At 41.5% G+C, this 22,588-nt stretch overlaps 1 protein-coding gene across 3 annotated transcripts in view; it reads left to right on the forward strand.

Annotated features, from left to right (window-relative positions):
* The window catches only part of mgll (monoglyceride lipase), a 38,608-nt gene continuing 16,020 nt past the window's right edge, over window positions 1-22,588 (forward strand). The window contains exons 1-4 of one of the 3 annotated variants that reach the window (XM_036135257.1): window positions 1-96; window positions 1,670-1,808; window positions 14,676-14,782; window positions 17,423-17,559. In XM_036135257.1, the coding sequence (XP_035991150.1) occupies window positions 1,681-1,808; window positions 14,676-14,782; window positions 17,423-17,559 (372 nt within the window). In that variant the 5' untranslated portion in view covers window positions 1-96; window positions 1,670-1,680. Of the gene's footprint in view, window positions 97-150; window positions 209-651; window positions 1,809-14,675; window positions 14,783-17,422; window positions 17,560-22,588 lie in introns of those variants that run through there. The other 2 variants (XM_036135261.1, XM_012866791.3) reach the window with 2 other exon arrangements.

A 22,588-nucleotide genomic window follows, 5' to 3' on the forward strand; every position in this document is an offset into this window, starting at 1 on the left:
AGAGAGAGAGAGAGAGAGAGAGAGAGAGAGAGAGAGAGAGAGAGAACCAAAGAGGAGCTTGGAGCTGAAACTTCGCCGCTGACGCTCCTTGTGCAGGTTGGTTGATCTTCATAATCTTTTAATATTCTTAGAACAGTTCAGACTCGACGCACTCAGAGCGCGTCTGCAGGACATGGTCCATCACCTGCGCGATCCTTGCTTATTCGGCGTAAGTTTTAGATTTGCACATGCATTCGCTCATCCTCTGCGCCTGTGTGCGCTCAAACAAAAAACCCGCATACCTTGTTGCTGATGCTGCCAAAGCGCACAGCACATCCTTCGCGTGTAAGCGCAGGAAACCTGTCTGTAGCCGAGCAGCTTTATCAATTAACCGCGAGGCTTTTGGTGTCAGCTGAAAAAACGAGGCACGTGAGCAATCGTTTGGCGCTTTTGAAAAAAAATAATCTCCACCGTTAAGCTGTCCGGTTAACGATGAGACCTTCGCGGAGCGTTAAGGTGGGAATCCTGGACCCCGGCGCAAAAACAAAAGCGAGGTTTTACGCACGCATGCCTCCAGAATAGTATTTTCCAGCGAGGGTCTCCATCAGTCCAGCGTACACCGATGACAACATCTCGAAGCACATGATTCCCTGTTTTTTTTCTTTTTTCCTTTCTTTATTCCTTTTTTTCCCTTAAGCCACGTTTTCTATCTATCAGACGAGGTCCTGTGCGCACATATGCAAACAGTAACAGAACCGTGAGCGCAAATCTGATCAAATCCAACGCAGGCTTGATTTGAATGTCCTGGCCGTCAAACATAGCTCGGTAATTGATATATGGATGTGACTGTGGCTTTGTGTGAGAGAACTGAAAGAGATGCACTGCTCGAATTCTATATTGACCTTTTTAGGTAAAAGGGCGCTTCCTTCCTGTGAGGTCACTAAAACCTGAAAGACAAGACCATCTATCGGTTTTTTGTTTTTTTTTTTTTTTTTTTTTTACTCTTGTGGTGGAGGTGTGACAGTTGCCTGCATACTTTCCTTTATTACGGGAATGCTACCTGGAGCCAAGCCCATTGCACTGATCTGGATATCTCGTTTATCCCGTTGCACCTGATGCCAGAAGATGGATGCAGATGGAGAAGTGTGTGTTTTGTGTTGGCAGGAGGAAGTGGTGCATTGTGGAACAAATTAGGAAATGTAAGAAAGTTAAATATAAGTGGAAATTAGACTTAAGTCGATATATTAGTGTTGGCATACAATAATGAACCTGTTTATTTTCTGAATACACCTGGTTTGAATAAGGCGGGTATAAAAAAAAAGAGATAAAGAAAGCTGACAGAGCGAGCTTGCCGGGGAGCACGCCATATGGTCCTGTGACGTAACATCCATGACAACATCGCTCCTGTGCGCGCGCGTGCCTCTCTGCTCTGCGTGTGTGTTGTCCGAGCGCGCGCATGCTTCGCATTAGATCCAGCCTGACCCGCAAAACGCTCTCCGCGTGACATCACCCGGCGCACGCTCACCGCCTCGCGCCAGCAAGAAGGACAACGTACAGTCACAAAAAAAAAAAAAAACCGAAACGATGAACGCCGCGACCACCGTCGCCTGCCTGGTCGTCGCCGCCTTCAGCTGCTACCTCTACGGCGGCGGCGACGTGCTGTCATCGCTTCTCCGCGTCTCTCTTGCAGACGACCCCCCCATGCCCGAACCGGGAGATGCTCCGCGGCGAAGCCCGCAGGGAGTCCCCTACAGCGAGCTGCGGCACATCGTCAACGCCGACGGACTGCACCTGTTCTGCCGCTCCTGGGAGCCCGCCGGTCCGCCAAGGTCAGTAGCAGAGGGGACAAATATGTCCGTCATGTTGTGCTTATGAACAGAAATAATAGAAATGCAGTCCACCCGTAAGCTGTGTGTTATTTATATGGGGGGCAACATGTGATTATGTGATGTTGCAAGTAATTCTGAGCACATGGCTGTTGTTTCCCGTTATGTGGTCACATGACTTCAACTTTAACAGATTGGGGGGGGGGGGGGGGTGGATTGCTGTTTCAGGATGCAGCTGGCAGTGGGGTGGTCTATGGAAACCCTGTCTGGTCATTGCACATGCTTCCGGGGGTGTAAACCACAGAGCCACCACCAGTCCGGCACCCTGTCGGCGTTTTCTGCACCACTTCATCTCAGCTCTTTCATCTCTTAAAATGGAGGTTTCGCTTTCCAAACAAACAAACAGACAGACAGACCGACGGGGGGGTTGTTCTGACTGATCACTTCTGAAGAACTGGCTGCCTCAGTCATTTACATCAACCTGTGTTCATGACGTCATTGCATGTTGGCAGGAGCTTCGCTGTTGTTCGCAGAACTGGGTCACGATTAGAAGTCAACGACAGCTCTAATCTGCAGGACACCGTGATCGTTTAGACTCATTGTTTCGCCCATCCTCAATAAAGACATTTTAATTATGTTAATCCCTGCGTGCTGGTAATAGACCACATGCTTGCTGATATACTGGGTCACAGATTTTTTTCTTCCATTGTGGTAGCTTAGCAGTTTCTAAAAGACAGACAGGAGTTGCTGGCCAGACCGAGAAACTTCTCCATTTTCAAACTCGCTGTTATCCTACAAGTTTACCGCTGTGCTGACTCACGTTAACCTCCCTTGCGTGATATCGTGAGATTTGTCTAAGGTCAAAAAAACATAAGGATTGCTACAACACAGTCATTAATTAAGTTAATTGATGACTGTGTTGAGTAATTTTTATATTTGAAATTAAAATGAACCCATTACTAACTTACTACAGAGTATTTTCAGTTTCCGTAACGTCGCTAGGCCCAATCTTGTTGTTGCTATAGCAACTCCAAGCTATCCTCTGGCGCCGCCATGCTTGGTCATGACCCAGTTTGAAAAACTATAGGTTCATATTAAAATGGACTTGGCTTTTGCCACTGAACTGTTTTATCCGGACAGTTAACACGCTTGTTGATAAATGTATTGTTTAACAGAGTTTTGTGGCTGATAATCCAATCTTGCGTTTTGGTAAAACTTTGATGCCCCAAAAGTGATTTTAACAATCTGATTTGTCTATAAGCACTACTCTATAAGAAGATATAAAAGCAAAATACATTTTCCAGCCTTCCTAGAAATACATGATTTTGCTATTTTGAAATTATTACAGAGTAGGCATTTTATACTGTCATTATCACTTTACAAGCACGATTAGCATGACTAAAACAGCAGTCTCCATCTGTATTTTCTAGAGAATATGCATCATTATTTTAACCCCAAGAGTTACAAAAAGCTGCAGTGATTTTAAAATCCAGCATGTTCCACGGCGGAGGCCGATTTTAGGTTCAAAAGTAACCCTCCTGTTATCTGCTGGGAGTCTCTCTCTCTCTCTCTCTTGCTCTCTCACCGCCTGAATGAACCACAGAGATGTTTGAGCGTGTTACAGAAAATACGATAAATAGGGTCTTACAGCTGTTTGGGCCTCTGCTGATGCTAACCATAGCTAACTCGGTATTACAGAGTAGATATCAGTGCGGGAGACATTTCTCAATCTTTTAAAAGTTTCCAAAAATCTAAAGGACCTACTTTGTGCAGGTAGTGTTTACATTTTTCCCCAAGTAAACAACCTCATGTGCAAAAGGCCTGAAATCCAGACTCATCCTATGATCGGTTGGAGAAAAGACACCGCCGTGTCCTTGCCAAAGCGCCATAAAATCAAAGAAGACTTAAAGCGACACCTCTGACTAGTTTACTGTAGTCGGTGGTATGCAGTCCCGAGCTTTTAAAGTCCTCTGCAGCCTTCTCACACCCATAGTCTATGGCCGGCATAAAGAAAAATTATGGAGCACATTGTTACAACACTGAGACGTCGCCCTCGCTCACAAACCGCAAAGCTGCATGACAGGAAACGTTGCCCGCACAAGCCAGAGAGCCGCGTTGGGAATTGGGACGTCGCCGATCGCACACAGGCTCGCACGTCTCATAAAGGCCACGGTTTGTTTTCTGACTCCGCTGTGGAGCCGAGTCAATGTTTACGGCCACATCTGTATGTGTTTACGCTGCAGTCATCCTTGATTAACTCCCCGTTTGTACACAGAGCCGCTTGTATACCTGTGTTTATATGTCTGTATATATGAGCAGCAAAAACACTGCAGTGTTGTTTTTGTGTAACTATGAACACAACCCCTGGACCCTTTTAATCACCCACAACGCTGCCGTGGACGCGAACAACAATGCAGTCACGCTATATCTCTCTTTTAGTATACTAGCTTCCTCTGGTGCATCGTTCCAGGGATGTCTCTCACTTACTCTTGTGGTGAAAAAGCTGAATTAGTGCCCGAATAAAAATATCTGCAGAGTCCCCTGTGCTGTAACTGCTTTAAGGCTGCAGCTTTTTATGGTTTATGTAGGCGCGCTCTCACTGTAGGTCAGCCAGTAAACCTGCTAAAACTGCAAGCAGCCGCAATAGAGAGAGATTGAGGAGTCCCAGTGGGGTGCTTCCACTGGTGTTTACGACTTTATCGGCTTTTTGAATTGTGTTGCAATGTTATACGTTGAAGTTCTTTAAACCGGATGAACCGTTTTGGTTTGTGGTGCAGGTTGGCGCAGTAATTTGAAGGATTTCAAAGTGCCAATGCAACAGAAGCTACAAGTAAACTTTAATAGGATTGTTAAATTCTTCACTCAGAAAGGATTTTCAGTGAGATTCCAGCTTTCGTAATTACAGTGAAGTACGTTTCAGTTTTATTGGCTGAAGAACTGTGGCTGGTCTGCAGTGATGGAGGGTTGACAGTTATTTTTTTTTTCTTAAATTAATAACATTGGGCAAAACGCTGAACTTCCCATTCTCTCATAGGCTCATCAAATTGTGTTCACCTGAAGGCGGTTTGCATAAAAGCACGCTCTCTCGTTAATAAGAAAAGACACAGACTTATTATTTCCTGTAACATTCGTAAAAGATCCACAGACTCACAGTGACCAAGTGCAACTGCAGTCAGATTATTAATATGAGATGCAGTGATGCGAAGATATTATAGATGTAGGGGATTTCTACATTCTGCTTAGCTGAAAACAACTTTAGATCCAAGTAATTAAATGAAAAATCAAGAAAAACTACTACTACTAAAACAGTACAGGATAAATACGTTTAAGGTCTATTCTGTAAATTATATTAGGATTAAGCATAACTTTTTTTTTGCTTCATGTAAAAGATTGACCTATTTTTCTTAATATAAACAGACCCCAGAGGATAAGACGAAGACATTGCTTCCAGATCTGAATCATTATGTCAACCATTAAGGGGGTTAATGTGGTTATAATAAGCAGTTTATTATTCATCTACAGAGCAGATATTAAAACCGCCTACCATTTCCTTGAAACTGAGTCCTTTCTATTCCCATTGCCACAATTTATCGTGATGTTGTTTGCATTAAAAGCAAAGTACAATACAAAGTGATAATCAATGCAGCTACTCCATACAGTAAATGTACTTCACAAAGTGGCAAAATGCACAAATGAATCATTCAGGGCCGTAAGGAAACCCCACAGTGACTGAAAGGGGAAAGCCCAAGCATGGATGTTCAATGCAAGCTTTGTTTGAGCCTAGTAGAGGGCTTGATGGCCGAATGCAGGAGTAGGTCAGGAAAATATATATTTAATAACACATACACGGTAAAAGAATAAAACACCCGCACCACAAGGCAAATTATATCCAAATAATTATGGAACGAAAATCCAACCACTTACAATGCTGGGAAATATGTTAAAGGGGCCTAGTCATGTATTTTGACCAGAAAAAGAAAACACATATATTCAAATCTTCAAATAAAACAATATAAGCCAAGCGTTTGTCCAGATAGTCTTTACTTGGTCCTTTTTTAGACTGAAAAGAACTGTGCACCTGGCACGATCAGAGGAGATAAACATTTTTATGTCACCTGTCAGCGGTATCTCAAAACTATCAGAATGCAAGATGGTGACAAGTGACATAGCTTCTGTCAGTAGACCGTACTGCAATGTCTCGCAGTAAGGCGTCAGCCCGGCGTGGTCGAAGACCAACCTGATCTACAGGGTCAGGGTTACTTTACCTCTTTCTTTTTCACACCACCACTGGGCGTTGCTGACTCGCTTGGCTCCATCGCAGACATCTGGAGCCAAGAAACATAACTGAGCGCTGGATCGCACGTCAACGCCATATTGGAAGTGACATAGTTGGAGCGATTCGGAGAAGATGCCAAAACATAGCTGAGCTCTTTCTTCTCTTCTTCTAGAACAGTACCTTCACCAATGCAGACAAGGCCCCATACTATCAATCCCCAGTTCTGTTCTACCTCCACTTGCTGAACAAACCACTGAGATCCTTTGCTTGAGCCAGAGGCAGACCCTGGATCCATGCTGGGGAGGAACAGGCCACCTTTTCCAGTTAAATTATAGCTAGTCTTCACACTTAGCTGGGAACCACTCCAATGCAGATATATATGTTTTTGCTTTTCTGCTCTTTATTTGGTAACCTGGGTATAGACAGCTGACAATAGCTGGCTAATTAGTTGTGTTATATGCCTCTATCCGGCATGCAATCAGCTGCTCAACACGCCACATAAGATCAGCTCCTTTAGGTTCCCCTCAATGACTCTCTGGGTTTCTCATGAGCAGAAGTCTTTCTAAATAGCCAAGCCAAAATTGTTACATCCTCCTATCAGCCCGCTGACCAGTAGTGCTGAACTCTATTCTCCGTACAGCCCGAGAAAACTGGAGTTTCTCCCTAAATGATCTCTGGTGTCTCATTCTCGCAACTCTATTTGCCTCGTTGAATGTGATCTAGAAAAGAAAATACTTTGAAAACTCCAATTTATACTTTGAAAAATTATACAAGAGTTCTGGGTAAAATAATAGAGTATCCAATGTTATTTTCTGGATATTACTATAGTTAGCTAAATTTATCTAAGGAGGGAAACTCCTGCACACATAGCCATTAGTCCAGATCAGCAGCTAAAAAAGGGGTTTTCTGTATTTCCATAAAGAGCGTTGATAAAAGAAATAAGGGCAAAGGTCGCTTTAAAGCTTATGAATGGTCCTTTTCAACTAGATGCAGGTGAAAGGCAACGAGACAGACATAGGAACATCTGCAATCATTAACAGGCTTCTAGCAGATGTTTGACTTGGGTTAACCGTCCAAAAACATGAACTCGCAGACAGATTTGGAGCTTTATCTGCAACCTGCACCTGTACTTTACACACCCTGTTTGTATGCAACTGACAGCTATAACCCCTCACTGTTAAATGTCAGAACAGGACATTTGTGTTTCCGTCTTGTTAGGCAGTTTAATTTATCACACGGCTTGTAGAAAATGGTTTTATTACGACGGCATCCTTTGTTTTAGCTCACAATGGTAAATTAGGGCAGAGCTATGGCAACTTTAGGTGCTGCCACTGTAAATAAGCAACATATCAGGAGCTTATTTTGTAAGTAGTGAGAATGAATTCCTTTATACAGTAAAACATCATTAGTTGTTGTGTTTTCATGTAATTTGGTAAGGTATGGGTAACCCACCTAATAGTTATAGACCATAATAGAAGTCACAGAGCACGTTCAGTACTATTACACTCTTCCTGAGATGCTGCAGCCCCTGAACATCATGGGGCGGTAATGGCTGACAAGTCCTAAAGGGCAGCTAGAAGGTGAGTTCCAGCTACAGAGGGATCCCACTCCTCCGTGTCCCTGGGAAAGTTTACCTGCCAAAGCGCATATTCAAGAGGAGCAGCGCGGTTTCTGTCCTGGACGGGCGGTGGATGCTTTTAAGCAATATCTGGTTTCTTGCATATGTGAAGCACAGAGCTCTCAAAGCAAAATCAAGGCTTGTTCCTGGTGTGGTTTGGACTCCATCGAGGCTGCCCTTCGTCGCTGGTACTGTCTGTGGTGTTCATCGACAGAATCTCAAGCTGCAGTCGTGGAGAGGAGGATGTCTGGTTTGTGTACTTGATGTTCTCATCCTTGGATTTTGGAGATGATGTGGTTCAATTGAATGGATCCCAGCTAAGTGTGAAGTTGTCAAGACTAGAGTCTGAGGCCATAATTTAACCGAAAAAGATGTCCTGTTCCCCCCAGCATGGGTCCAGGGTCTGTCTCTGGCTCAAGCAAAGGTTCTAAGTGAGCTTGTTCATCAAGTGGTGGTAGAACAGAACGGGGGATGGATGGTATGGGGTCTCACCTGCATTAATGAAGGTACTGTTCTGATCTGTGTCGGAGAAGAAAGAGCTCAGCCATGTTTTGATCCTCACGTATGCTTATGAGATATGGATCATGATCCAAAAAACTAGACCCTAGAAAGAGATCATCAGGCTCCACATTAAAGAAAGGGTGTTGCAATGAATCTTGCGGTAGAGTCTGAAAGAGAGTCCACACTGAAAGGAGTTAGTAGAAGTGGTACGGGCAAATGATCAGGGTGCCTTCTCGCTGTCTCCCTTTAGAGGTCTTTTCCCTTGCAAGAGATCTTAAACCCACTGGAGAGACAGTGCATTGCTTTTGGCGTCGGTTCACCTAGAATGAGCTGGACAGTGTCACAATCGATGAGGGATGGAGGGTTGTCTGGACAACACTCGCAACAAGGTCAAGACTCAGACATAAGTTTTTCAGTTTCCATTTTACCTCCCAAGATTAAGTTATTTAAAGATTTATATGGGAAGAGTATGTAAACAAGAGACTGACAGAACAAAAAATAGGTATGTGAAGAACTAAAGGTGATATTTCACATGGACTATGGTATGCCGTCACACACCATCTCTATCTAAAATAATACCATTTCGTTTAGTGCTCCTTTAAAGGAGTATGAGAGGTTTTTTTTATTTTAAGATCAACTCTTATTCATTTTGTATTTGTGAGTTCATGATAAATTGTTTCTGAAAAACCTCCCTATAAAAAAAGAATATTTTAAATATAAAAAATATACCCATTCTTTGTTCAACTGGTTTAAGCTTTCCTACTGTGGCAGGTTGTCTGCCTCAATTTCTCTCCCATCATGCAGCAATTTCCTGTTTCTTGTCTTTTTTTCCCCCATCTCTGCTCAGCACACCGACACCAACACAGTGACTTCCCCATTTCCAGCATCCTTTTCTCTACTGGTTTGTCACACTCACTTTCTACTTGTCAAACCCTGCCTCATTTTGCAGCTGTCTCGCAGCTCGTCTCTGTCATATCCATTTTTTTTTTTTTTTTTTTGCTCCGAGTGCATCAAATCTTCCTACCACCTGGGAGCTCACACTGAATGTGTCTTAAATGGCCCTAAAAAAGTATTGAATTTTGGAGACTTGAGTTACAATCCGGTCTTTGCGTGTCTTTTAGCGCTGTAGTTCAGAAGACTGGGAGAATGCAGGGGGAAAAAAAACATTGAAATGTGTTTGAAATATTATAGGCAGATAGATTAAAACAAAACAATTGGAAACTACTTGTGTTTTGTTCTTTCTGATGCTTCATTTCAATGAAGTCTGTCTTTCATTATGGTAATCCTGCTTGCTCCCTGGTTGTGTATTGTTTTATTGTTGCCTCTTTATTTCTACTTAAAACAAATGGTTTAGATGCCGTTTTATAGTATGTATCTGTGTGTTTATACATGTATTTACAGCATGGCTGCACAGAGAATTTAAAATGCATTGCAGAGGAAATCTTATAGATGCCTTTACCGGGGTTTAGATACTGAAAAAATTAACAAAAATGTTTGTTATCGGAACCAGGTTCGACCCTGACCTGTGGTCCTTTGCTGCATGTCTCTCCCCCTTTCTTGTCCCCCCTTTCCTGTCAGCCCACTATATGAAAAATGAGCCACTGGTACTGTAAAAAAACCAACCAAAAAAAGTATGTGTTATTTACTTTATTATAACTATTTAATTAATTAATAATGTGATTTGATTGCCAAGCAGCACAAACTTTGTCACCTACTCATTTCAATCATTGCTGGCCCAATGGTTAAATGAGGGAGGCCGGTGGCACCAATGTGCCAGGGCATAACTGTGTCTGGGCCCCAACTTAAATTCTGCTACGGGCCTCATATAACTTTGGGCCGGCTCTGCTCAAATAGCAGCCATAGGAACGTGTGTGTGTGTGTGTGTGTGTGTGTGTGTGTGTGTGTGTGTGTGTGTGTGTGTGTGTGTGTGTGTGTGTGTGTGTGTGTGTTTAGTCATTTCCTGGGCACTTTAACCTTTATCTTACCCGTTTAGAAGCCATGCCTCCATGCCGGGTCATAATTAAAACAGGAAGTAGTTTAACTCTAAATTCATACAGATGAGCATTAAAAAATACAGTTATTATCATTTAATGTTGGACTTTTTTCTTTTTCTTAAAAAATGTGGTTTGAGTGGCTTATATAGTTTTACATTTATCAGTGTGACATTACGGTAGTGCAGGAAAAAATGAATTCATTTCAATGATTTATTCACACAGAGGCAATAAATTTGGAGTGTGGTAAAAAAAAATGTACCCGACTGTATTTTCTGTACTGTACTGCTGTTTAAAAATAGCAAAGGTAAAAAATAATAAGGAAACTCGGTGAAGAAGAGAGATTCTAAACAAGTTAAACCTTGTTAGTAGCAGCAAAACGGGAAAACATGACAGCAGAATTGCTGTACGGCCTGGTGTGTGATTATCTGGTAAGTGCCCGTTCCATGTGACGTTCACCAGTGATGGTGAGGGATTTAAGGACCATTGAGAGTTTTATAAATCTTATAACCTTGCTGCACCCCACTAGCGTTACATAAGGCGGATTAGGGCCGTGGCTTTGTTTAGACCCTGTGGTTGTTTGGACTAGTTCCGCGGTAAAGCAGTGGGAGCCACAACCTGCCTCTCACTCTCTGGGTGTTTTAATAAGACTTGTTCTAAGCCACGTTGTTCCAGCAGCGGAAGCTGTGTGAGAGACAAGCGGGCCTTCGTTTCCCATGATAGAGGTGGCAGGGAAAAGAGGCACTCCTTCAAAAAGGAGGAAAATCTGAAAGTTTTCCAGCTTTACGTATTCAGTGCAGATCTAAAAGCGGATTAATTATGCAGGTGATGATGCACATTATGGGAAAACTCTGTGCAGATGAAGCTTAGAGCTCAGTTTAATTGGTGATAATGTTATTTTGCTGTGAAAAAGTATTTTCATCTTTACAGATCTCTTCTGTTTTTGCCAAGTAATATTGGTAGGTCGGCCACTCCTGGGAAAGTTTACCACTGTTCCATTGTTTTTTCTATTTGTGGACAGTGGCTCTTACTGTGGCTCACTGCAGTCCCAGAGACTTAGAAATGGCTTTGTAATCCTTTCCAGATGGATAGGTGTCAGTGATATTTTTTCTCATCGGTTCTTGTCTTTAGAACAGGGCAAACTTCATCTTTGAGCACCTTTAGCCTACTTCATGTTGTCATACGGGTACAGTTTGAGTTACTTCTTGATCCTATAGATCAGGAGGTAATCAGGCCTGGAGGTGGCTGGTGAAATTAAACTCAACTTTATTGACTTATCAGTTAAATAGAAATCTTTATTTGAAGCCAGCTATTTTCCATTTCATAAAGTTTTCTTTGTTTGCTTTTTTTGCAAAACTAAAACAGTTAAACATGACAAAAAAGACAAAATAAAAATAATTCTGTATCAGAGCAAATACTTTTGGCACAGCATCGTGAGTACATAAAGTAAATTTCTGTCCCAAAAAGACTTTTCTGAACCTGACATTTGCCCCAAATTGAATCCTTTGAGATGTTCAAATGAACTTAGTATTACCAGAGTATCATTGTTTCTTTTATAGGAATACTATAAAAGAAGTTCAAAAATGTTAATTCAAGTGATACAGCAAAACAAATGGCTGGCAAGTCTTAACAGGCTACTTTTATGGCAGTGGAAAAAATGACCTGGCTTTGTATGGCTGAGCCAACATACTGAGGATGCCTGAGTCATGTCCCCTAGCTGTCTGCAGTGTTTGTTACTGAATGGGGCCCAGTGGTTCTGGGTAGTCGGGGCAGTATTCACTTCATTTCTTTCATACTTTTTATTATTATAAAGGGACATAAATCAAAAGTGAGATCCGTTCCAGATCCAGCCGATCAAGGAAACATTTTTTTGGAAATGATGGATGGAGAAAAAGTTGAAAAGGAAAGCATGAAATCACCAATGGAGTCTGCAGCATGCTGTTCACTGTACAGTTGCCTTGACAGCAAAGCTAAATTAGCCCCACTAATACAGCCCAGCTCCTCTGGTTGTGTGTTACAGAACATTATGCTCACACAAAGACACTCATTCACACTCAAGTTCGCTCGTTACGAGTGCGGAGGAAGTCTTAGCTCCAAGTGATTTGTGCCTAAAAAAAGGAGGGAAAGAGCTGCGAGTGAAATAAAACCCCTGATGAACAGCCACCATTGTTCTTCTCCTCCTCCTCGCCACCCCACCCGTAACGCTTTCACTCGCTTTCTCCTTGTTTCACTTTGTTCCCTCCTTCCTCTGTCGCTGAATGCATTTGGGTTAATTGTCTGCTGCTGATTAGTGAAGCTCTTGCAGGCATCTCAGCGCCACCGATGCTCCGGAGAGGAGGAACGCTCAGCCTCCCCTGTTTAGTATGCACTGATAGAAGATGCAAAACATTTGATTAAATCAAATGTTGCCCTAATAAGCTCTTTTCAAAACCAGTATATTTCCACTCGCGAGGAAAACCACAAACGTCACCATCATACTGTCTATTCGTGTGACATAAGAAGTTGCATTCATTATTAAGGACTGTCAGTAGCTCCCATCGGTCGCTCATATACCTTCCCTTCCCAATTCCATCCTAATTATAAATGCTGCTCAAACTTTCAAAAGACTTCATCTTCTTACTGCTTCATATTAATCCTGTGTCCTGAACGCTCTCATCTTCTGCTGCTGCTTTCCCACTCCCACCACCCCATCTATCCACAGTGGGGTTCACAGCCTTTTGCTCCCAGCCCTCAAAAACTGCCCCCCCACTCTCCTCCAATTTACAGTTAAACCTCTTCATGCGTTCTTTTGCTTCCTTTATTTTCAGAATAACAAAATAATAGCTATAAACATAAAAAAACTTAAAGCAGCACTTTTTAGGTGACAGATGAAATTACCACAGCACAAATGAACACGCTGCACACGGTGGTCTTTGTGTTACCCTTGCAAAATGATCTATCCCCCTTAACTTTGTTTAAATCTTGTCACATTATTAGGAGGTTTTGTGGTTTAACAACACAAAGTATTGTATGTGACATGGAAAGAAAATGTTACATGGCTTTTAAACTTTTATACAAAAACAACAAAGTGTGCCATTCATTTGTACTCAGCCCCCCTTTACTCTGGTACCATTAAAAACAAACAGCACAGCCAAGGGCTTCTGTCATCTAATTAGTAATTAAAGTGCCGTTTGTGATTAAATTTCCGTCTATATGCAGCTGTTCTGTAAAAGGCCTTAGAGGTTTGTTGGGGAACATCAGTGAACAAACAACGTCATGGAGACCAAGGAGCAAAGCTGGTGGGTCAGCGATGAAGTTGTGGAGGAATTTAAAGCAGGCTTAGTTTCAGGCATCAGCCATCTCACAGAGCACTGTTCAATCCATCATCCTGCAAGAGAAAGAGTGTCGCACAGCTGCAAACCATCCAAGACATGCCTGCCACCTAAATAAACAGGGTTGGGGTGCTACAAATGATTTGCACAGATGAGATGGGAATTTAATTACACACATTTTTCTTATTTTAATTTGTAAAACACACGTTACTTTGTGTCGTTCTATCACCTAAAATCGCAATAAAACGCAGGGGAGTTTGTGTTTATAGTGGGATAAGTGTTAATCTGGAATAAGCTTCCTGTGAACTGTAGGACCGCTCCCACCCGTAGCGCCTTTAAAAGTTAAAAAAAGCAACGTTAGACACCTTTCTATTTGCTACTGCTTACCCTTAGTACATTTATTTATTTTTAAACTCTTGTAAGTGTCTTACAAGAGACTTAAAGTTTGTTTTTATTAAATTCTAAATACAAGCACTTTGAGTCGTCTCTGGAAGAAATTGGGCTATATAAAAAAAGTAGCCTTGCCTAAAGAGATGTGAATACTTTTGCAACACAGCGGACAGCATGGATAACCTCATTGAAAGCATGTAGATAAATAGACTCTCGTTTAAGTTGCTTTAGTAAAGACGGGATGGTTAAAATCCGCATTTTAGCTCATATTCTCTGAAAATCTAATCGGCATCCTGTTGCTTTGTTTTGGTTTAGAAAGAACTGCAGGGATATGCAGTAGATGCTATCGCTAAATTCATGTGTTATGCCGTGTTTTGGTGGCTTCTCATGTGTGTGTTTTGAGCCAGGCAGGCAGGGGTGTGTAGAGGCAGGCAGACTGACAGATGGACGATAGCTGTTATCTCTGAACACACAGTCTGCTTCACTCTCAGCTTGTCTTTTTCTGCTGTTGCTCATCATTTTCTTCCATCATCCTGCAAGCCAGTTTCGGTCCTCTGCAACTCAATCGCGAGGCCTGGAAGTGGGAGATTTAGAGGTTTATTTTCGTCCGTAAACATTTCCACAGCAGTATAGGACGCTATCAGTAAATCAAGGAAGGATGCCACTCCCATGCACGATGTCAACATTCAACTCGCAAGAGCTACAAAGGCGGTAAAACAGGTCTCGCACAGGTCCGTTTCAGGAAAAATCTGACATTTTTCTTCTCATCCCATCTCCTTTTAGGGCTCTGGTGTTTATTGCCCATGGAGCAGGAGAGCACAGTGGGCCGTATGAAGAAATTGCACAGAGACTGAAAGAACTGTCCCTCCTGGTGTTTGCTCATGACCACGGTGAGTGACACACGCACATCACAGGACTGAAAGCCCATGCATACATTTACACCCACGCTCACTGTGTCCCTCGTGTTTTTCAGAAGTCGCAACCAGCTCTGGCTGACACAGATTACAGATACCGATAGATCAGACGCAGATATTCGTCGTGGAGCGAACTAGCCCTGTTTGAGAAACTGTTTTGTTGTTTTGGTGTACACCGTTTTTTGGGGTATACTGTCCAGCGGTTGCTCTAAACATGCATAATTGGTTCAGAACAGGACACAGACCTGTTGTTTTCTGGGTTTTAGACTTTAGGTTATTTATTTGGGTTCTATACTATTATGTCAGAGGTTGGCTATATATTTATCAGGCACCTGATTAGGCACGCCTTAATGGTATTCGCCTTTAAAAACGTCTTAATTCTTCGGTTCCAGATTCCTGAAGAAGTCAGAAACATTACTCAGAGCATGACAAATCTGCTCCAGCACATCCTATAGATGCTTTACCGGACTGAGATTTGGTGACTGTAGAGGCCAATGCAGAGCAATGGACTCATTGTTATGTTCAAGTATCCATGTTTGTGAAATGGTTATTTATCCTACTGGAAGTAGTCATCAGAAGATACACACAATGTGGTCATAAAGACAAGCACATGGTCGGCAAGTTAAAATATCCCTTTTATCCTTTCACCACTAGACATGATGGATCCATGCTTTCATGTTGTTTTTGCTCATTTCTAGCCCTAACATCTGAATTTTGCTGCTGAAATAAAAACTCGCTAAAAACAGGAAACATTTTTCCAGTCTGTTATTGTTCAATATTGCCGATCCTGTGTGAAATTTAACTTCAGTTACACGTGTACACAAACATGTTTTTAGAGATGGGCACAAGATTTAAGCTATTGTTTCCTTTCTATCATCCATTCTCCTGCACACAATAGCCGCTCACTGGATAGTTTCTCCATTTTGGACCGTTTGTAGATCCCAGAGGTAGTCGAGCGTGGATTTCCCAGCAGATCAGTAGTTTCTGAAATACTCAGAGCAGCCCGTCTGACGCTAACAGCCATGCCACTTAAATCCAGTTCCTGTGGTGTCACCTCCACCACGTCTACATGCCTAGATGCTCATTCACTATTTGTGTTGATAAGCGGTTGAACAGGCGCAACTAATAAAATGACTTGTGGGACCATGTCACATATAGCATTTCAATCTGTCTTTATGTGACCAATCACAAATCAGCCCAAGGCTTCAAAGAAAAGCAGAACCATGACAATTCATTGGTTTATCTAAAGCCACAGTTATTACGTTGTCGTCATGAGTCTTTTGTTCAAACAACTTGCAGTTTCTATCCTCACTTTTATTTCTTCAAGTAATGGTAGTTGTTCCTTATTCAGTACTTTTATTTTATTTTTTACTTTCAATGTTCTCTGTCACTCGTGTACTATTCTTAGACTTCAAACATACTGTATAAATGAAACTAGTCTGAAATGAAAATTTCCAAATAAGACTCAAATGTTTTTCCAGAGAAACTTTTTGTGGGTCATTCTTGTTTGTTTGTGGCATTATAGTTTTACCCATTATTGTTCACAGTTACCTACTGTATACGGAAATAAACACACATTTGACAGTATACCTCACACAGATGTTAACATACGTTTCCTGAGCCAGATTAGTTTACCTAAAAACACTGTTATAAACTCTGATGTGTTACAAATTGGATGTGATCATTGTAACTCCTTCGAGAGGCCGTGTAATTTCCCCCCTTTGAATAAACCGTCTACTGTCTTTGGCACATCATCCTATGAAATACAATCTCACAGCCTATAATTTATTGACAAGCTTGGTTTCTGTAATTTGCTGAGAAACAATCTTTTCTCTTCCCTTCTAAAATTCTCATTAGGTGTTACTTTAAAATAGGAAATAAGGCTTTCCAAAACAGGAAGAAAGTGACCTGTTACGTGTCAGGTAGTTGTGTAATGTTGCTTAAGTTCAGTCAGTGTTACTCTTACTGTGGACACTAAAATCCAATAGACCATAAAGAGTTTGGTTGTAGTGGGACATCATGTGACTCTGCACAAGTCCTACCTTCTAAAGATGAACTTATAGCTTACTCTCTAGACATACTCTCCCAAAGTGGATCAAAAAGGAAGTGGAAGATTGAAAAGTAAAAATTAAACCTAAATGAGCTGCTGGCATATCATTAAAGGGAAGTGAAAGACTCTTAACACATGTTCAGTAACACCTTTGGAAATATGGCATTGTTAAATGAAAAAGACTGAACTGGAACAAGTCCCTGCAGACACCATGTTTCATCCATTTCTCTGCAAACACAGATGCACGGAAACACACATCGCCTTAGGGAGCTCCTAACCGAGTTCATCTATTGAGATCTCCTTTTTTTACACTCTCTCATGGGTGTTTCTTTCTATATAATGGACCTTTTGTCTCTTTCATTCACACACTGCACAGATTGAAGGTTTCTTCCTTATGCAAACGCTCCATCTACTAGCAGTCAACATTGTTTCAACATCATCTTAGAGAGTGCACAGATTTAAAGATGCACAGATCAAAGCTTTGAGTCTGATTTCTAGATTTATTAGAGTATTTCATGCATGTCAACTCCTCTGTCTTCTTCTGCTGATATCTTTCTTTCTCACAGTTGGTCACGGACAGAGTGAAGGAGAGAGGATGAACATCAGAGACTTTCAGGTTTACATCAGGGATTCCCTGCAGCATATTGACCTCATGAAGTCCCGCCACCCTGAACTTCCAGTCTTTATTGTGGGACACTCCATGGTAGGACACTTTCCAGGACCTGTTACTTTTGTGTTTGGTGTTAAATCACAATCCCAGATTTTGTTTTCAGGTCTATTTGAACGTTAATTCCATCTGATGTTGTGAACTCTACGGTTTCTTAGACATTCAAATGGGTCCTTATAATACAATCTTTCTGTGAAGCCAAACCACATGCTGTTATGCTTCTCAGAATTCAAAAATGTGAATTAGCTCGTAAAAGACCTGAGCTAGTTTCATATTCAAACCACAATCCTGCCAGAACCGCAACTCTTTTAAAGAAGGCCATCTCTGTGCCAATTCATTTCTCACTTTAAGCTCCTTTTTTATTTGTCTTGGCTCGAGTTGAGTGCCACGTGTATTGTTTGTGTGTAATGAGCTAATGCCAGCAGTTCAGGGAAGGTTTGTTAGCTTTATCTTTTTTCCAGTAAGCTGCACTTTTACCTTTTGCACAGTGCCACACTTTTCACACAGTCTGCAGCTGCTTCTGGTTAACAGGAATCCCCTAACACAGAAAGTTGCAGGTGGAGTGACCTGCTAAATGTCATTGGGGTGGTGCTTGTGGACGGAAAGGAGAAGCTGTTTGCACATCCACCACAGCGTTAATTTACCGATCCTCTCACTACCTGTTATAGTTTACCATTACTTTCAGTTTACACGGAGGTTTCAGACTTTAATGTACTGTGAAATCTTTTACATGAAAATCATCTGTGTTATGTTAGAAAAAGTAACTTTACATTTGATATGGCTGCTATAGAGTAACTACAGTTACTTCCTGCACAAGACTGTTCAATATGAAGTGGTGGATAGCAGCAGGGAAGCAGCTACCCTAGCTCTGTCAAACTGCATCAACTTGCATTGCAGCGTGAAGGTCAGTTAGTAATTTTAGTGGTATTAGTATCTTCATTAGCATCAGTTTGTCTCTTAGGCACGTCTTCCAGTCAGGCTAACCTAAACAACAATGGCTTCTATGAAAGGTATGCATCTGCTTTTAAAACTTCTTAGAATCATTTTCCACTAAAGTGCTTCTAGTGCTTAACCAGAACTGGAAATATTGCAAGTTTTTTAAGAAAACCTGCTTGTTGCCACATCATTAATCGCTAAAACATCTCTGCAGTGGAAACCGAAAATCTCTGGAGTTAATGGTGCCTTCTCTTTGTTCTTGGAATTTGGTATTGTCATGTTCTCGGTTGCAAAAACAACAACAACACCCCTGACTGTGAAAGTCCAAGCCTAATGAGGAACCCTGAGTTCAGTATGTAATATGACTGCACCTGTGTGGAATGTAGTGAACAATAAACTGTGATCAAAGCACTGTTGACGGTTTGTATCTCATTAAGCCAATTAAATGTTAGCTAATCGTTAGCTTTACGCAACGTTAGCATCAAAATTTGAAAAACAGTCAAAATGTTTTCTGCTTACTCTGTTTTCTTAAATCCGTGTAGGACTGAACAAGAAGAATAAGAATTTCCTTTATTGTCCCGCAGTGGTGAAATTTGTGTAATGAGACAGGTGATGAAGACTGGTGTAAATTTCAGTAAAGAGAGACAAGAAAGTTTTTGGGGTAGCTTTGAGAAAGATGAAGGAGGATAATTAAATAACCCTGAGATAGAAAAAGCCTCAAGGGCAGCCGCTAAATAATTTTCAAGTGATGGGTTCAGAGTGCTTCACAGAGCTGCATCAAAACAGCACAGCCTCTCATTGTTGCGCTCTGTGACCCACTAACTCGGAGCACAAACAAACAGAACAAGAACATTAGAGATGAGTTACATAATGGATGATTACTGTCAGTGTTTGTGGGCTGAGTCAAGTTGGATCTCATTGAACTCGTCTCTGTTGGATTAACAAGCTACTCGCTGTCTCTACTTGTACTTTGCCAGTGTTTGACATAGTGTCGTGCTTTGTGTCATCTTTTATGGGTTACAGGGATGGATAGAGAGAGAAATAGTAATGCTGCATACCCATGCATAAGCCAGGAACATTTCCAGCTCATGATATGTTCACTGCATATATGTCTTATGAAAGATTGATCGGCGAGCATGGAGAAGAACTGCAGATCAATTGCAGAACTGTTTCAATGAGGAGATTTTCTAGAGCGGCAAATCAGTAAGCATGTGATAATCAACACAGAGAAAGGTTTTGTTTCAGCTTTAATGATCTTTATGGGGAAATTAGACCTAGATTGTTTGAAGAAGTAAACAAAGACTCTAAGAGCTTAGCTTTACAGCTGGCCTAGTTATTTATGACGGTATTTTCCTTTTGCATATCCCTTTTCATTTCCAAGAATATGTGAAACGAGATCTCTGTCTAAATGAGCCTTTACTAGCACCATCCTTTTAGTAGATTTTTTGCTTGGAAACCCAATTCTTATTTATTAGATAACATAAATAAGAATGGGGTTTGTTTGTTTTGAGCCATCAAAACAAACAAACCCCATTTAAAGCACTCTTTAAAAGCAAAGTTTTCCAAAAATCAGATCTCTGCTCATAACAAATGGCTATCTAAAAAAAAAGCCTATTGTAGAGAAATTCCTTAAAATTGACCCTTAATTTTTCAACCTATAAAGGTACATTTTAAGAAAATCTAAGGACCATGGTACTTCACCAGACAAGAAGTCGACTTTTCACTCACGGGTGGCATTCAGTCTCTGCCTCTTCAGGTATGTTAGGCTACGTTCACACTGCAGCCTGAAGTGACCCAATTCCGATTTTTTTGCCCATATGCGACCTGTATCTGATCTTTTTATGACAGTCTGAACAGCACAGATCTGATTTTTTCAAATGCGACCCAGGCCACTTGGATATGTGGTCCTGAATCCGATACGTATCTGATCTTTTCAAATGTGACCTGTGTCTGTACGGCCGGGTCGCATTTATCCGACCTACACATCATTGATACTTGACAAACGTCACTATTCTGCGTCCTGCTATGCAGAAGCGGGAAGAAAGAAAGATGACACCCATAGCGGACTACAATGAGAAGAGCAGTCAATAGAGGGAAAGCTCCGGTTAGAAAATAAATTAATGAGCGCAAAATGAGCGCCAGCATTATAATCCATGTTTACTTCTGCAAACACTTAGGACACTTGCTACAGGTGATGTCATCGGGTCCTCGAGTGCCCATTGTGGGATACTTCGGTTTAGTTCACACAGGAGATCACATACAAGTCGCATATATTTGGAAATGTGAACGGACACGCAAAAAAATCCGATTTCACAAAAAAAATGGAATTGAGCATTAAGACCTGCAGTGTGAACGTAGCCATAGTTCATGAATGATGGTAGGATGGATTTGGAGCTTGATGGGATGATTGGAGCATCCTAATGTAGGTGCCCCTCTGGTCAGGTTGTGGTGCAGGTAGAGCTGAGCCATGAAGCAAGGCTCTCGGTTTATCGGTCCGTCTACTTTCCAAATGAGCTTTCATCTGAAGGTGGCTGGACTCAGTTTTAGATGTAGGGTGAGCAGCTGCATCATCAAGGTGTCAGCTGAGGTGATAGGAGCTCAGGACTCCTCATGGGCAATTTGCCCTATTAGTGATGCACAGTAATGGGATTTTCCATGGAGATGACACTGTACTGCTTTCAAGGCTGCTTGAAATTGTGGAGAATTTTTAATCAATGTCATTTCAATTCTCATTGCTCATTTGTTTAGCTGATTTTGCAACCCCCAAGTTTAAAAGTCAAAATTGTCCTCCTCCTCCGCCTCTTCTTCTTTCCCTTGGTTGTAAAATGAGCTTTTAGAAGCTGTAAACATCCCTTGATTAATGAGCCTGGATTAGTTTGGCTTTTATAGTCTGTGGGTAAAACTGGGGCTGTAATGAAAACCGTCTTTCACATCTGACGGGTATCTTGGAATATCTGCCAATAAATCCACCAACTTGTGTCTTTCAGTTTCTGCTTCCGTTAAAAACAGTCCTCCTTCATCTCACTGTATTTTCATTCCCATCCCTTTGTTTTATTTTCTTTTAAAGCAACGAAAGCCCAGACATGCAGAGTTACGGAAACCAAGCCCATGCACGGTCTTGTGTCTGTGTGTTTTCACAGGCCTCACTCTCTAGCTTCCCAGTGTTGTAGCGATGCATCCTGTTTCCATTAGCCTGTTCCTCAGCTCCACTGTGTGCACATGAATCTGTTTTAAAAGGGCCTTGAATGACGTAAAAACTACAAGACAATGAGCATTCTGTAGATTCCGGTGTGTGTGTGCTGAGATTATATTGGTGATTACAGGATCCAGACACAATGTAAGAAGCACTTACCTTTTATATCAAACATGGAGAAAAACACATTATGTATTCCATCAGGATTATATTTTTTGACATTAGACCCTGGCAATAGAAATCGATGGTGAATTAATCCAGAAAGATTTCTCACTCCTTGTTTGATCCTTTACCAGAGGAAGGGAGGTTAAGGAGATCTATTTTGCATTTTAGCAGTTTTTTTTATCCTATTATTATTAATATTAATACACTTGTCGTCTGTTATGTATTCAACCCCTGGAGGGCTTTGGATTGCAGATGCATATCCTTCATAATGTCATCACTGTGAACTTGTCACTATAGTGTTTATGCTCATAAACAGCCCCACACACCAGTCTCTGCATGTTCCCCGTCTAAACTGGCACTAAGGAATTTCAGCTGGTTTGTATGAGCTCATAGGAATGTTCCAGCATGTGTTTGCAGTCCGATCTTCTTCTTCTCCCTCCATCTAAACTTTTTTTCCTCTCCAGCAGAAATTCTGGCCATGGCTCATTTGTCCTACTTCCCAAGTGCCAGCTATTTATGTAACGCCTTATCACTGTTTAGTGTTTGTTTGCTCATCTTTTTCCTCTGTATGCATCACACGTTCAGCATCTCCCGTGCCCAGCAGCAATCTGACTTGCCGACTTGCTTACTGTATTTTTTAATGCACCTCTATGTTTCTTTCTTATTTATTGCTATTATACATAAAATATGTTATTTGAAGAGGAAACTCTACAGAATGAAATTAGCTAAGAATGGTGTTAAAATCAGAGAAAAAATCCTGCTTTTACAACA

This window comes from Fundulus heteroclitus, chromosome 1 (assembly GCF_011125445.2).
Source record: "Fundulus heteroclitus isolate FHET01 chromosome 1, MU-UCD_Fhet_4.1, whole genome shotgun sequence".
Classification (NCBI taxonomy): domain Eukaryota; kingdom Metazoa; phylum Chordata; class Actinopteri; order Cyprinodontiformes; family Fundulidae; genus Fundulus; species Fundulus heteroclitus.